The sequence below is a fragment of the Dermacentor variabilis genome, chromosome 3 (genome assembly GCF_050947875.1).
Source record: "Dermacentor variabilis isolate Ectoservices chromosome 3, ASM5094787v1, whole genome shotgun sequence".
NCBI lineage: Eukaryota > Metazoa > Arthropoda > Arachnida > Ixodida > Ixodidae > Dermacentor > Dermacentor variabilis.
In genome coordinates this window covers 80,635,517-80,647,549 of record NC_134570.1, presented here as the reverse complement: position 1 = coordinate 80,647,549, position 12,033 = coordinate 80,635,517, and the positions used below count along the sequence as shown (strand labels likewise).

Below are 12,033 nucleotides of genomic sequence, written 5' to 3'. Positions count from 1 at the left end.
TGTGCTGTTATAACATTTCGAAAATACGGAGTCTAAATTTAAATCCCGATTCCAAAAAAAATGAGAAAAGATGCCATTAGACGATGTTTCTTGTCGATTTGTTGACAGCAACCCCATCAAGATTCGTCGACCCCTATGAGTCATAATAGTAAGCATGATTCATTGGAGTCGATGAATTAACCACGTAATTTAAGACTGGCGCACATGAGCAATCAACAAAGACGCTGACGGGACGAAGAACGGGTCGCGGCGGCCAGGGCAGACGATACCCCGTTAATTGATAGTGACTTCACTACAGCTTTCTACGCTAAAAATGCATTTACTGCATACATCGATATTAAAATTGCAGCTTCTGTCCCAGATTGCCAGCACCTATACACTTTCGTCACTAGTGGCATGCAAAACGTTGCGAAATAACTACAGCGGCTAGCTTTCTTCTTGTTGAAATGCAAAATAATAGAGGATCGAGTACCCTTCCAATAATTGCGGCTGGCCATGTCCACTCACTGAATATGAACTTTGAATAAAATTAATAATGAAAAGTAAGATGGAGCACGAGAAACAATGCTTTTGCGCCACTTTTTGACCATTTTCTAAACGCACGCAGCTGGGATCCCACATATACATTTGTGAAGACTGGCGTCTGCTTCATCCTCAACATCGGAAGGTCACCGGAACTTCAGAGATGTCGAGAGCAGTACAAATACCGTAAGATATCGAAACCCTTATTTTTCTCACCCTTAAAGAGTAGCACATAAGGGTAGTGTCGATAGAGTAGGCATAAGATGGTGCCGGCTGGCTCAAGACAAATTTTTTGGAGATCACTGGGAGAGACCTTCGTTCTGTTCTGGACATAAGCAGGATGCCCGAGAAGCGACAAGGAAAGGACGCGGGGCTAGAAACTGCATAATTCAGCTTGTCGATCTGTTTCATTTACCCGTATGACAAGGACTGTGTGACAACACCCTTGGCGACAGTTCTATATTGTTCATTCTTCCTTTCTTTTTCTGTCACCTTTTGCACCCCTTCCGCGGGACAGGGTAGCCGACCGGAGATCTCCTTTGGTCAACCTCCTTGAATTCCCCTTGCTTTTTTCTCTCTGTGTCTCCCTCTCGTTCTCTTTGTGAAAATTATATTCTTATCGCATAACATCTGCTGTATCTACCACATGCTGGGGATAACGTAAATCATTTGTTTGTTTGTTCTTTCTCCATCTTCTTTCGTTCAAGAGGAGACGGGACCTATCACACGCCGTATTTTAAAGGGTATAATGGAAGAACAGAGAGAAAGAAAAGTCTCGGAAACACAAAACCCTTTATCCTACACCACGGCGATGTTAGCACTGTATAAAAGTGTGCAAATAACATTAATTCGTGAACATAAAGAGCTGTGGCCATGCACTCAGTTTCATTTAGGCGCGATGGTTCTATGAAGCAGTTCTAACTTCTACTGCACTGCAAAACGACAGTAATTTTATCCCGCTGCATGATTGAGATGGCTGGCATGTGAAGCACGTGCCGCTTTCTTTTTTTCATCCTTGGCTACGCCCTGATTACGAACGACGAAATTAATTTGCTTTGAATTTGACGTGCTGTCATCGACGCTGTTGCTCAATAGGTCCTTGCTCGTTACTGACCTTATGGACAACATTGTTTTTCTAACATTATTTCATTCATACTGTAGAGCTTGAGGCGTCTTATGTTCTTGTCATTTCGCTTTCAAACGCTTTCCAACCCGTTTTAACCATCATCATTTGAGATAAATTAAGTACGAAGAAACCGAACGCAATATTATTCGCGCGCATATTCTCATCTTAAGAGTAAACGGATTTGCCTAGCTCGTGCTCCCTGAGTAACAGCGTGCAAGAGTTGTTTTCTTTTTTCACGGCACGTTCAGGGTGTTGATTCGCTAGAAAAACCCCGAGCTAAAGTATCGAGCAACTACCAAACTTAAAAAAGACCATGGGGCCGCCTTAGCAATTCTAAGGACCTGCAAATTCGAGAGCATTACATGTAGCTTCATGTGTCCCTGAATTATCTCGCTGAGTTTAATGTTGCGTCGACGTGATGTTGAATTTAATGCGGCTTCGCTATTATTTCCGAGAGTAACGCTGCTGCTTATGAGGTCGCAACGACGCAAGACGACAAACCGGCCATATTGCGTTCTCTCAGGTAAGTTTTATTTGCTGATCTCTCGTTAAAATAGTGCTTCACGTACGTTGCGTTGAGTGCTGTTTCTCGATAACACCACTTTTCAGCACGATCACACCACTTTGCCGAGCGATGACAGTACTTTCCGTAGTGGCACCGCGGTATTGACACTCCATTTCTTCATTGGGTTCGTAAGGCGAACTCCACCTCGTACTTTAGGGGGATGTCGTAGCCGTAGTGCGACGGGTACCTGAAGCGCGTTGCATCTTATTCTTCGTCGTCCGCCCTGGGCTCCGGCGACGGCGTCTGCGGGCCCCCGACAACGCGAAAGGCAGAGCGAGCGGCTGCCCGTGCTCGCTCCACAGCGGCTCGCTCTGCCATCTTGTCAAGCGGCCGCGAGGCAGAGCCCAACCACGGGATCGAAGATGCTCGCTCTGCCATCTTGTCAAGCGGCCGCGAGGCAGAGCCCAACCACAAGATCGAAGATGCTCGCTCTGCCATCTTGTCCAGCGGCCGCGAGGCAGAGCCCAACCACGGGATCGAAGATGCTCGCTCTGCCATCTTGTCAAGCGGCCGCGAGGCAGAGCCCAACCACAAGATCGAAGATGCTCGCTCTGCCATCTTGTCCAGCGGCCGCGAGGCAGAGCCCAACCACGGGATCGAAGATGCTCGCTCTGCCATCTTGTCAAGCGGCCGCGAGGCAGAGCCCAACCACAAGATCGAAGATGCTCGCTCTGCAATCTTGTCAAGCGTCCTCGAGGCAGAGCACAACCATGGGTTCGAAGATACTCGCTTTGCCATCTTGTCACGCGGCCACGAGGCAGAGCCCAACCGCGGTATTGAAGATGTGCTTCACTTCATTGTGGCCTGTTGCAACGGGGCACAGGCTGGGGTTAGCGCGCTGGGCTACGAAGCCGTAGTTGTGGCGGTGGGGCAGAGGATCAAATGTTCATCGTGGCCACTTCGTCTTTTTTTTAGTTATCTGAAGATGATGTAATTTGGGTGACGTAATTTGCGTGCCGTCTTTCTGTCAAGGCTTTTCGGCCACGGCCCTCTGATGATGGCGGGGTCGCACAATCAGCCAAGTAATGCTCTCGCATTAAAAACAGAAGTACGCGTGGGCGTCATCACTCACGAGAGAGGACTTGGCAGAGAAATGCCTGGCTTCTCTTGTGCATGCCTGACGAAAACATGTGCGCGTGCTATCGAGACCACACCAGCCTGATCTTCGTATGGACCTTTTCTTTCTTCTTTGACAAGACAGAGAGATTAAGTGCGACTAAGTCGATAAAGAATCACTACGTTACTTCTTCCTTTAATTGATTTCCAGCGTCTTGATGTACCGTAGGCGGGCACCATAGTATACGAGCAAATAAAAAAAAAACTAGACGCACAAGAGCAACGTGTCCCGCGCGCCGACAGTCTTCCTGGCGTGGTCCAGACCTTTAAACAGGCCATTTATCAACGTCAAGTTGACTTTGCAAGAAAATTCTTTCCGAGTAAGGGGACATTATGTGTCACGAAACTAAATCTCATTACGGGTGAATGATATGGCTCAAACACTTCTCCGTGTTTTCTCTGTGCCTCTACGGGCTTTTACTGAAGATCACCATGCTTCTACCAAGGCGCCCGCTTGGTCTACGCCTGGGTCAAAAGTCATCTCCCATCCGGGCCATTAATTTTATTCCCATTTTATGCCTCTGAGTGTATGGCTTCGCGAAATTTTACATGGTTGCCAACCTAGTGAACCTCCGGCTGTACTTCATGACTAAGCATGTATTATCAGCTATATGCTTTTGTGATTCAGTTAGAGGTCCCACGTTTTCCCAGATTACGCATTAATTTTACACGTACCATCGCTAGAAATTTTAAAGTCTCGCATAGCCAGTGTAGCTCACATTTGCAACGTTCAAGAGCAATAAGCTTTTCCTAACGTAAACGTTGATTTTACCAGTGAGAAAATGCAGCAGAAGTGTAAAATTGTTCGGTAGTTCTCTCGAGGTGGCAACAGATCATGCTCTATGTTGCCATCTCAGTAGTGTTGGTGTAGTGATGGCGAATTTTGTGTGTTCAAATCCGAGCTGTCATGATAAGCGTGTAGCGAGAACTTTGAAACTCCTGAAAGTACCAGCCCTCTCTGAAGCTCTTGAAACCACCATCATGGCCATCATGACCTCACCCTGCTAGCTCATGCCGTCAGCTTCAGTTAGATATCCGCGAAATCCTTTATGTGGGCCATCATCTCATGCAACAGTATTGCATAGCGTAGCTTCAGCGAAAGTCCCACTAGAATACTCACATCAGCTAGTCTACCTGCGGAACCTCTGCTAAGTCGTCTAACACACTGCGGGTAAAAAAAAAAAAGAACTATGTAACCGCACTGTGTAGTTTCTTGCGGTGGTGGCACAGTGGCTACGGCATATTGGTGCTGAGTACGAGGCCACGGGTTCACTCCCTCGATGCGGGAGCCGCATACCGATGGCGTCAAGATGCAAAAAAAAAAAAAGGGCTTGCCTATTTATATGTGTGCTTTAAAGAAATACAGGTGGCCAAAATTAATCCACTACGACGTCCGCCTTAACCTGCAATGCCCCTTGGGGACGTTTTATGCCCTACTTGTATTTGATTGATTTCGTACTGCGTGGCGAAGCCCCGCCAACTATGGAAACAAATTTATTACTTCACAGGCGAAACTAAGCCACGAGATTCGCGCCAAGCTTTTCCAGCTAAAAAAGTGTAATCAGTGGAGAGCAGCTGGCGTGTTTCATGTCGCAAAGTTTTTGGCCGCGCGAAGCACTGTAGTAGGCGACAACTTAAGAACTACAAGCAAGCTCCGGCAGAAAAGCAGGAAAGAGAAAGAGAAAAGCAGGAAAGAGACTACGAACCTTTTGGAAGACGTATTTAACGTGTTCGGCTGGTGTACCAACCGAAAACGTTGGCAAATACGTCTTCAAAAAGGTTCGTCGTCTCTTTCCTGCATACGTTGCGTCGGGTCCTGCGTGCTGAACTTTGAAGGAACCCCCTATACATACATACATACATACATACATATATATATATATATATATATATATATATATATATATATATATATATATATATATATATATATATATATATATATATATATATAGTCTACTCCTATCTGTTGTTGACTCCTTCCTCGGAAACTTTGGCAGGGCTGAACTTCCGCGTTCGCGCGGATACCAAGGATCCTCGGAACGAGAACATGGCCTTCTCGGCGTTGCTGCACGGTACCAGCAGCTACACTTCGGGAATTATCCACACCTTCCGCTTTCAGGCGGGTCGAAAATACACGATCTCTGTCGCTCAGGTGAGGACCGTCACCCCTTCCACTTGTCTGCCAGTCAGTGTGGCGCGTATGTCCGACAGCGTCCGACAAAAGTAGGATGACTATTTTTGCAACGAGCGTGTCGCAACGACAAGAACCGGAAATTAACCACCGTATATTTTGTAATATCAGTCGATATATATTCTTGAAAAAAAAAAGAAAAAGTCAGGCTAAGCTCACTCGTCGTCGTATATAGCCACCTTTAGTAATGGCGCTCTTTGGCCACACCTGGCCCTTGCGCCATTAAACACCAAACATCATCAGCCACCTTTAGTAGAATTTTACTCGTCGTCTTGCAACAACGGCGTGCACGTTGGCGAGCGCGGTCAAATTCGTATCTATATCTAAGTCTTGTGTGCTGGCGTTTTCTTTTTTTTTTATTCTTTTTTTATTGTCGCCGAATCGTGTGTGGGCTCTTCCGATCGACCTCATGTGTGATTTGTTCTTTTTCGCTCTTTTTTTTTTCTGCTAAGTGATGAGTAGCGGCATGTGAGGCAGTTTTCACCAGCGTTTCCAGATAAACATTGTAGACTATGCCGAAGCGAAGGGCAACATGGCCGCTCGGCGCCAGTTTGGTGTTGCTCAAGTAAGCGTGAGATATTGGCGGGCAGAGAAAGGAGAACTGTCGACGTACAACGCACGTAAAACATCATTTTGTGGGCTTTGTGCGGGACCTTCGTGCGCGCTCGCCACCGGTGACAGATCGAGCACTCAGTTCGCTGCAAAGCTGCGTGCCGTTTCGAAAGTAAATACGGATGGGTGATATTGTTTCTTGTTTTGTTTTGTTTTTTCAACTTCAGAGTAAGGGGTCCACCCATATTCCGGCTCTACCTATATTCCGTTTTATATGGTATATGAAATAACATAGGCTATACTCTATGTGACTGGAGGGTATGCCAGTCGTAAAAATCTTTGCGCTGACTGAGTAGTTCCTGCGAGTGGAATGAAGCGAACATAATCGTGGGTTAAGATATGGCTGAGCATATTCCCCGGCACTATTTTGTCTGCACAGAAGGGTTCTTCTTCTTTTTCTTTCTTTTTTGTACAATGTCGCTCCGCGTCGAACAGTAATACTGTTTGTCCTACTTGAATTTAGAAGAAAAGCTAAGGATCACGTTTCTAGTGGCTTTAGATAGTGTGACGAAGTAAAAATTAGGATTATTAGGTTTCACAGGCGCTTTTTTGAAAGCATACTGAGACAATATGATCTAAATATGTGAATAATAAGATGTTTGCTTTAATTATGCAACCACAAGAACATTGCGTGGGACGCTTGGCTACAAGAAGGTTCCGATTTTAGAGTGCAAGAGAGAAATGTACCAACTTTTTCTTCGGGACCGTTATTGCACAGTATTCAAGCTAACACATGCGAATTCATTTTTTTTTTTGTAGAAGTTGTATTGTGACAATGGTTCTCACACGAATCTGATCGCGCTCCGCAAGACCATATTGACACTTTTCACGGCAATCCCGAGGGGCGCTGCCATGTTTGATCACGCGGTTCCGCCTCCATTGCTTGCCTTAGCTGCCTCTGTTGCCTCCGTGTTTACGATGGGTGTACATGACGCTGGTGCGGCTATGCAAACCAATGTTTCGACTGATATCGTAGACGGTGACTGGGTGGACGACACGCGAAGCTTTGGCTACTGCTTCAAAGGACATGTAAGCGCTTTCGAAGCGAATTACGCTTTGTCCAAACGGCGCTAGCCGCGTGTACGATGCTTGTAATAAAAGCGGGGCTAAAGATGTATTCCAAGATATTCTAACTTTCCGCTTATAAATTGAATCAGTATACGTGCGTTTAGCTCTTCGTTCTGCATCCAGCAAATACATTTAATGAGCAGCTTGTCAAGTTTCTGACTTAGTATACTAAGTTCCCCTGGCCGACACTATCTGGTTTATTTTCTGCCTGATTGCTTGCGGGTGTGCTTAGTTGCGATATATTTGTTCTTGCTGGCCACAAGGCTTGTAACGTAGATGTTATGTACGTTTTAATGGCTTGTAACAAATACGTATTATCTAGTCACTCCCTTACTGTGCGGACCGTTACGAAACGTTCAGCTATTTCAGCTTCAAACATTAGTGTGCTGTCAGTACAGCCGCCGTTACGCATGATTCGAGGCATTCATTAAAGTGCGCGCTCGTTTACTTATGCTTGACACGTTTCCGATAGAGAGGGCGTAAGTTTGCGTGTGATTTGTTTGTGTGTGTGTGTGTGTGTGTTTGTGTGTGTGTGTGTGTGTGTGTGTGTGTGTGTGTGTGTGTGTGTGTGTGTGTGTGTGTGTGTGTGTGTGTGTGTGTGTGTGTGTGTGTGTGTGTGTGTGTGTGTGTGTGTGTGTGTGTGTGTGTGTGTGTGTGTGTGTGTGTGTGTGTGTGTGTTTGTGTGTGTGTGTGTGTGTGTGTGTGTAGATAACGTGCGAGAAACTTCCTATATGTCAATTAAGAAGCGGCGGTACTCCCTTTGTCACCCTATAACGAGTGGAACTCACGTTTGTGCACGATCCGAGGTTGACGTTCTTTCCTAGGAGGTTACAGCGCTACAACACTGGCGGATGAGCGAAATCTTTTTATCCACAAGGGAAGCCGTGCAGCTCGAAGAGCCGGCAACACAGGCAGTTCTTATGCAGCAGCGGTCCGTGAACTTGGACACACAGATTCATTGCATTCCTTAATATGCAAGTCACAATTTTTGCAGCCAACTACCGCACACGTCTTCACTCCACCGCTCCATAGTGCTGCAGCACGAATGGAGCAGTGCGTTAGCGGAACCTAGATACGCGCCGCCGAAAGCGCATCTCGTTTCCTAGAGCAAAGTAGAGTTTCCTAGAGCAAATGGTCAATACAAAGCATCACTCAAGAAAGAAGCTTCACGCTTTGCAACGTCTTTGCAACGCCCAGTAGCATGTTTTAACGGACATCTTTACTATTATTTTCGCAGACAGAGCTGGTCTCGTTGCCGCTACCATATGAGACCCGTTGCATCGACTACGTCGCTACCGCGGATGAATCTCTGTATGATGAGAAAGAGATTCAAGAAGAGGTAAGTATGCAGGATGCGCCACTGTTCTGTGTCAAATAGTAGTTCAGCGAAAACAACGTGCAGTTTAACTGATTGGTCTACCGACTTAGTTTCCATTCAGTTGCCACGTAAGATTGCACAAAACAAGTACATTGTTATTGCATGCTAAAGAAAAAGTGGACAAGCCGAGTGAAGAAAGAGACTCCTGGTAGTAATATCCGCACATGTTCTTTTCTATTTTATCGCGGTGTCGATGTATCGCATTCTTAGAAATTCGGAAAGGAGGAAGACGAAGTGCCTTTCAGGCAGAACACCGAGGCTTCCAGCTCTACTTATTTTGTGGATTTTTTAGACTTTGACAGTGAACTGCTATCTCCTCCTTAACTGCGATGGAGATGGAGTCTCACGCGCGTCCGCCGGAGTCGGCAGTGCCCGCAGCGGCTGCCACCAGGAAGCGCAACGGCACCGAGAGCGACACTGACAGCGACGACACCATGCAGTACTATGTCAGCGGTGAAGATTCTTGTGACGAAGCGTTCGAGCTGGTGCGGAGTCGTAAAGCCAAACGAAGGTTTCTCAGCGCATCCTCGAATTCGAGTGAGTCCACCGTGATATCTTCGCGGAATACCGAGGAGCTCACCATCCTGTTCGCGCCAGTTCTCGCTACTGACAACCTGAGACGCCTCAACAGGCAAGCCGTGTCTTCACATCTAGAGGCACTGGTTCCGAATGAAATCAAAGACATCAGAGTGAATACCCGTAAGAACGTCCTAGCGATCGACGTAGAACACGCAGCCGCGTTGGATTCTTTGCGCAATGTCACGGAACTTGACGGGATGAAAGTCCGCCCTCATATTCCGCTGGGCAAACAAACCAGTAGTGGCGTAATTTACGATGTTGATGAAACCATTGTCGACTCCGATCTGTCGATCTTAATCAAGCCAGCTACAGAAAGCACCATCATTACAAACGCGTTTCGTCTCGGCACGTCACGGTGTGTCAAAATAATATTTAAAGGCGAATCGCTACCATCGCATGTAAAAGTGGGCCACTTCCGGTACGCAGTTCGCCCCTTCATACCAAAACCGCTGCAGTGTTGGAAGTGCATGAAGTTTGGGCATGTGAGTAGTGTGTGCAAGAACACTACCGTCTGTTCTCGCTGCACTGGGCCCCACACCACTAACAAGTGCGAAGCCAGTGTGCTGAAGTGCACAAACTGCAGCGGCCCTCACGATGCCTCCTCGAAGGAATGCCCTTTAATTCGCAAGGAAATGGCAATATTGAGGAAAATGGTTAGAGACCACTCGTCTCACCGAGAAGCAGCAATATCTATTAGGCGGCGACGATCGCGTCGCCGACGGCGATCACGAACCTCAAAAGCCTCTGCAGAGCGCCAGCCACGTACACTACCGCCCACTCTTCCGCCCAGGCCAAACGCAGTCAGATCAAAGGAAGAAGATGCAACGAACAGCCCTGCTACTGACGCGTGGCCTGCACTCCCGAGGCTACACGCTCCTACTGAGCGAAATCAGACTTCTACAGCAAGGGGCACTTCGACTGTTCCTGATAAACTGACGGACCAAGATCAAGGCATCGTTGTCATGATCAGCTCTCTGGTGAGTGCTATTCGTGTTCTTCTGGACAAGATACAGACACCAACAGCTCGAAGTGCGTTGCAAGTGCTGGATGCCATCAATCCGGTTCTAGCGAGCCTTCAGAAGTCCAGTGCTTGAGAACTTCTACAGCAGAACCATGGCTCATCGACAGCAACAGCGATCGTTCCGGGATGATGTCAGAAGTGCCTCCATATTCCAATGGAATGCGAGAGGCCTAAGGTCACGTATTTCAGACTTTCGACAGTTCGTATTTGACTACCACTTTCCTATACTTGTGATCTGTGAACCGAACTTATCAGCCTCCATAAGACTATCAGGATATGAACCTTTTGTTTCAACAACGTGTGTCCGTAGTAGTAAGGTCCTGGTTTACATTCGCAAGGACCTAACGTATCTTTCGCAACCCGTAGCGCCACACGACGGTAACCAATACGTCTGTGTTAGTGTGAAAAAGAAGAGGCTGTCTTTTACTATTATTGGAGTCTACCTATCTCCAACAAGTCAGTTTGACAGCAAAAGACTAGAAGATATTATGGCTACTACTCCCGGTCCTTGGATAATAACTGGGGACTTCAACGCTCACCACCATATATGGGGAAGCTCCATCATAAATTCGAGGGGCAGGTCACTCGTATCCTTTGCATCAGGCCACAACCTGTGTCTTCTAAATGACGGAAGTCCGACATTTCTGCGAGGAACGACGTACAGTAGCTGCCTTGACTTGACTTTGGTGTCACGTTGCCTGACTTCGAGCGTGCAGTGGTTCACTGATATTGAAACCCATGGAAGTGATCATATTCCGACCTATGTGAGAATCAATGGTCTAGACGCCGCATTACCGGATGTATCTCGCCAAATTGATTGGTCAGTCTTTCGAGATCGAGTAGAAGACACCTGCAAGAAACATACCGCACGCAGATTAGAAGACATCATTGCAGACGCAATGCAAGATTGCACGCGTTGCTTCACACATTCGAAAAAGCGTACAGAGAATGACATTGAATTGGAAAGGCTTCGTACAATACGTCGCCGTGCTGAAAGGAGGTACAGGCGCACAAAGTCAATTCTTGACCTCAGAGAAGCTCGGCGCATGCAAAAGAAGATAAAACGCCGAATGGATAAGCTAGCGGTCCAAAGATGGAAATGCTTTTGCGAGTCACTGGACCCCCGCAAGCCATTGTCCTGTGTGTGGCGTACCCTAAGAGGTCTTTGCTCAAGACCCCAACAACGACACCCTTTTAACGCCCTTGCTCTCTATCAAACCCGCCGTGAGATAGATGTTGCAGAGGAATTTTGCGCCCTAATCGCCGGCGGCACAGTTTTAGTCCCTGACATGGCTTTAAGCGACGTCCCCGGTCCACGAGATACCAGTATGGAGGCTCCATTCTCCATGGAAGAGTTAGAAGCTGCTATGGCGCTCTGTAGGTGTTCGTCTTCACCAGGGCCCGATGGCATAACATATACTGCTTTGCGCCACCTAGGCCGAGAAGCACGAAGAGAGCTCCTCTGTCTTTTCAATAGTTCATGGCAAGATGGTGTCGTCCCACAGGAGTGGAAACGCAGCCGCCTGGTACCGCTACTAAAAGCAGGAAAGTCGCCGCTCGAACTGGCATCGTATCGGCCTATAGCACTTGCCAGCTGCGTCGGGAAACTCATGGAACGCATGATCCTCATGCGTCTCGAATGGTACCTAGAACACCACAAGATTTACCCTGATTCTATGGCGGGATTTCGACGAGGCCGTTCATCGATTGACAGTGTCATCGACTTAGTGTCATCTGTAGAACAGCAAAAATCTTGGAAACGATTATCAGTAGCGCTCTTTCTGGACGTGAAAGGGGCTTACGACAACGTTTCCCATCAACCCATTCTAGACGCACTTTTGACACTTGAACT

General features: G+C 47.2%; 1 protein-coding gene across 2 annotated transcripts in view; it reads left to right on the top strand.

Moving 5' to 3' along the window:
* The window catches only part of LOC142575939 (uncharacterized), a 70,522-nt gene that overhangs the window by 36,278 nt on the left and 22,211 nt on the right, over positions 1-12,033 (top strand). For both annotated transcript variants that reach the window (XR_012826742.1, XM_075685760.1), the window contains exons 17-19: positions 608-708; positions 5,330-5,484; positions 8,441-8,542. Coding sequence is in view for 1 of the 2 variants with exons in the window: in XM_075685760.1 (XP_075541875.1) it covers positions 608-708; positions 5,330-5,484; positions 8,441-8,542 (358 nt within the window). In the remaining variant the exon portion in view is untranslated. The remainder of the gene's footprint in view (positions 1-607; positions 709-5,329; positions 5,485-8,440; positions 8,543-12,033) is intronic.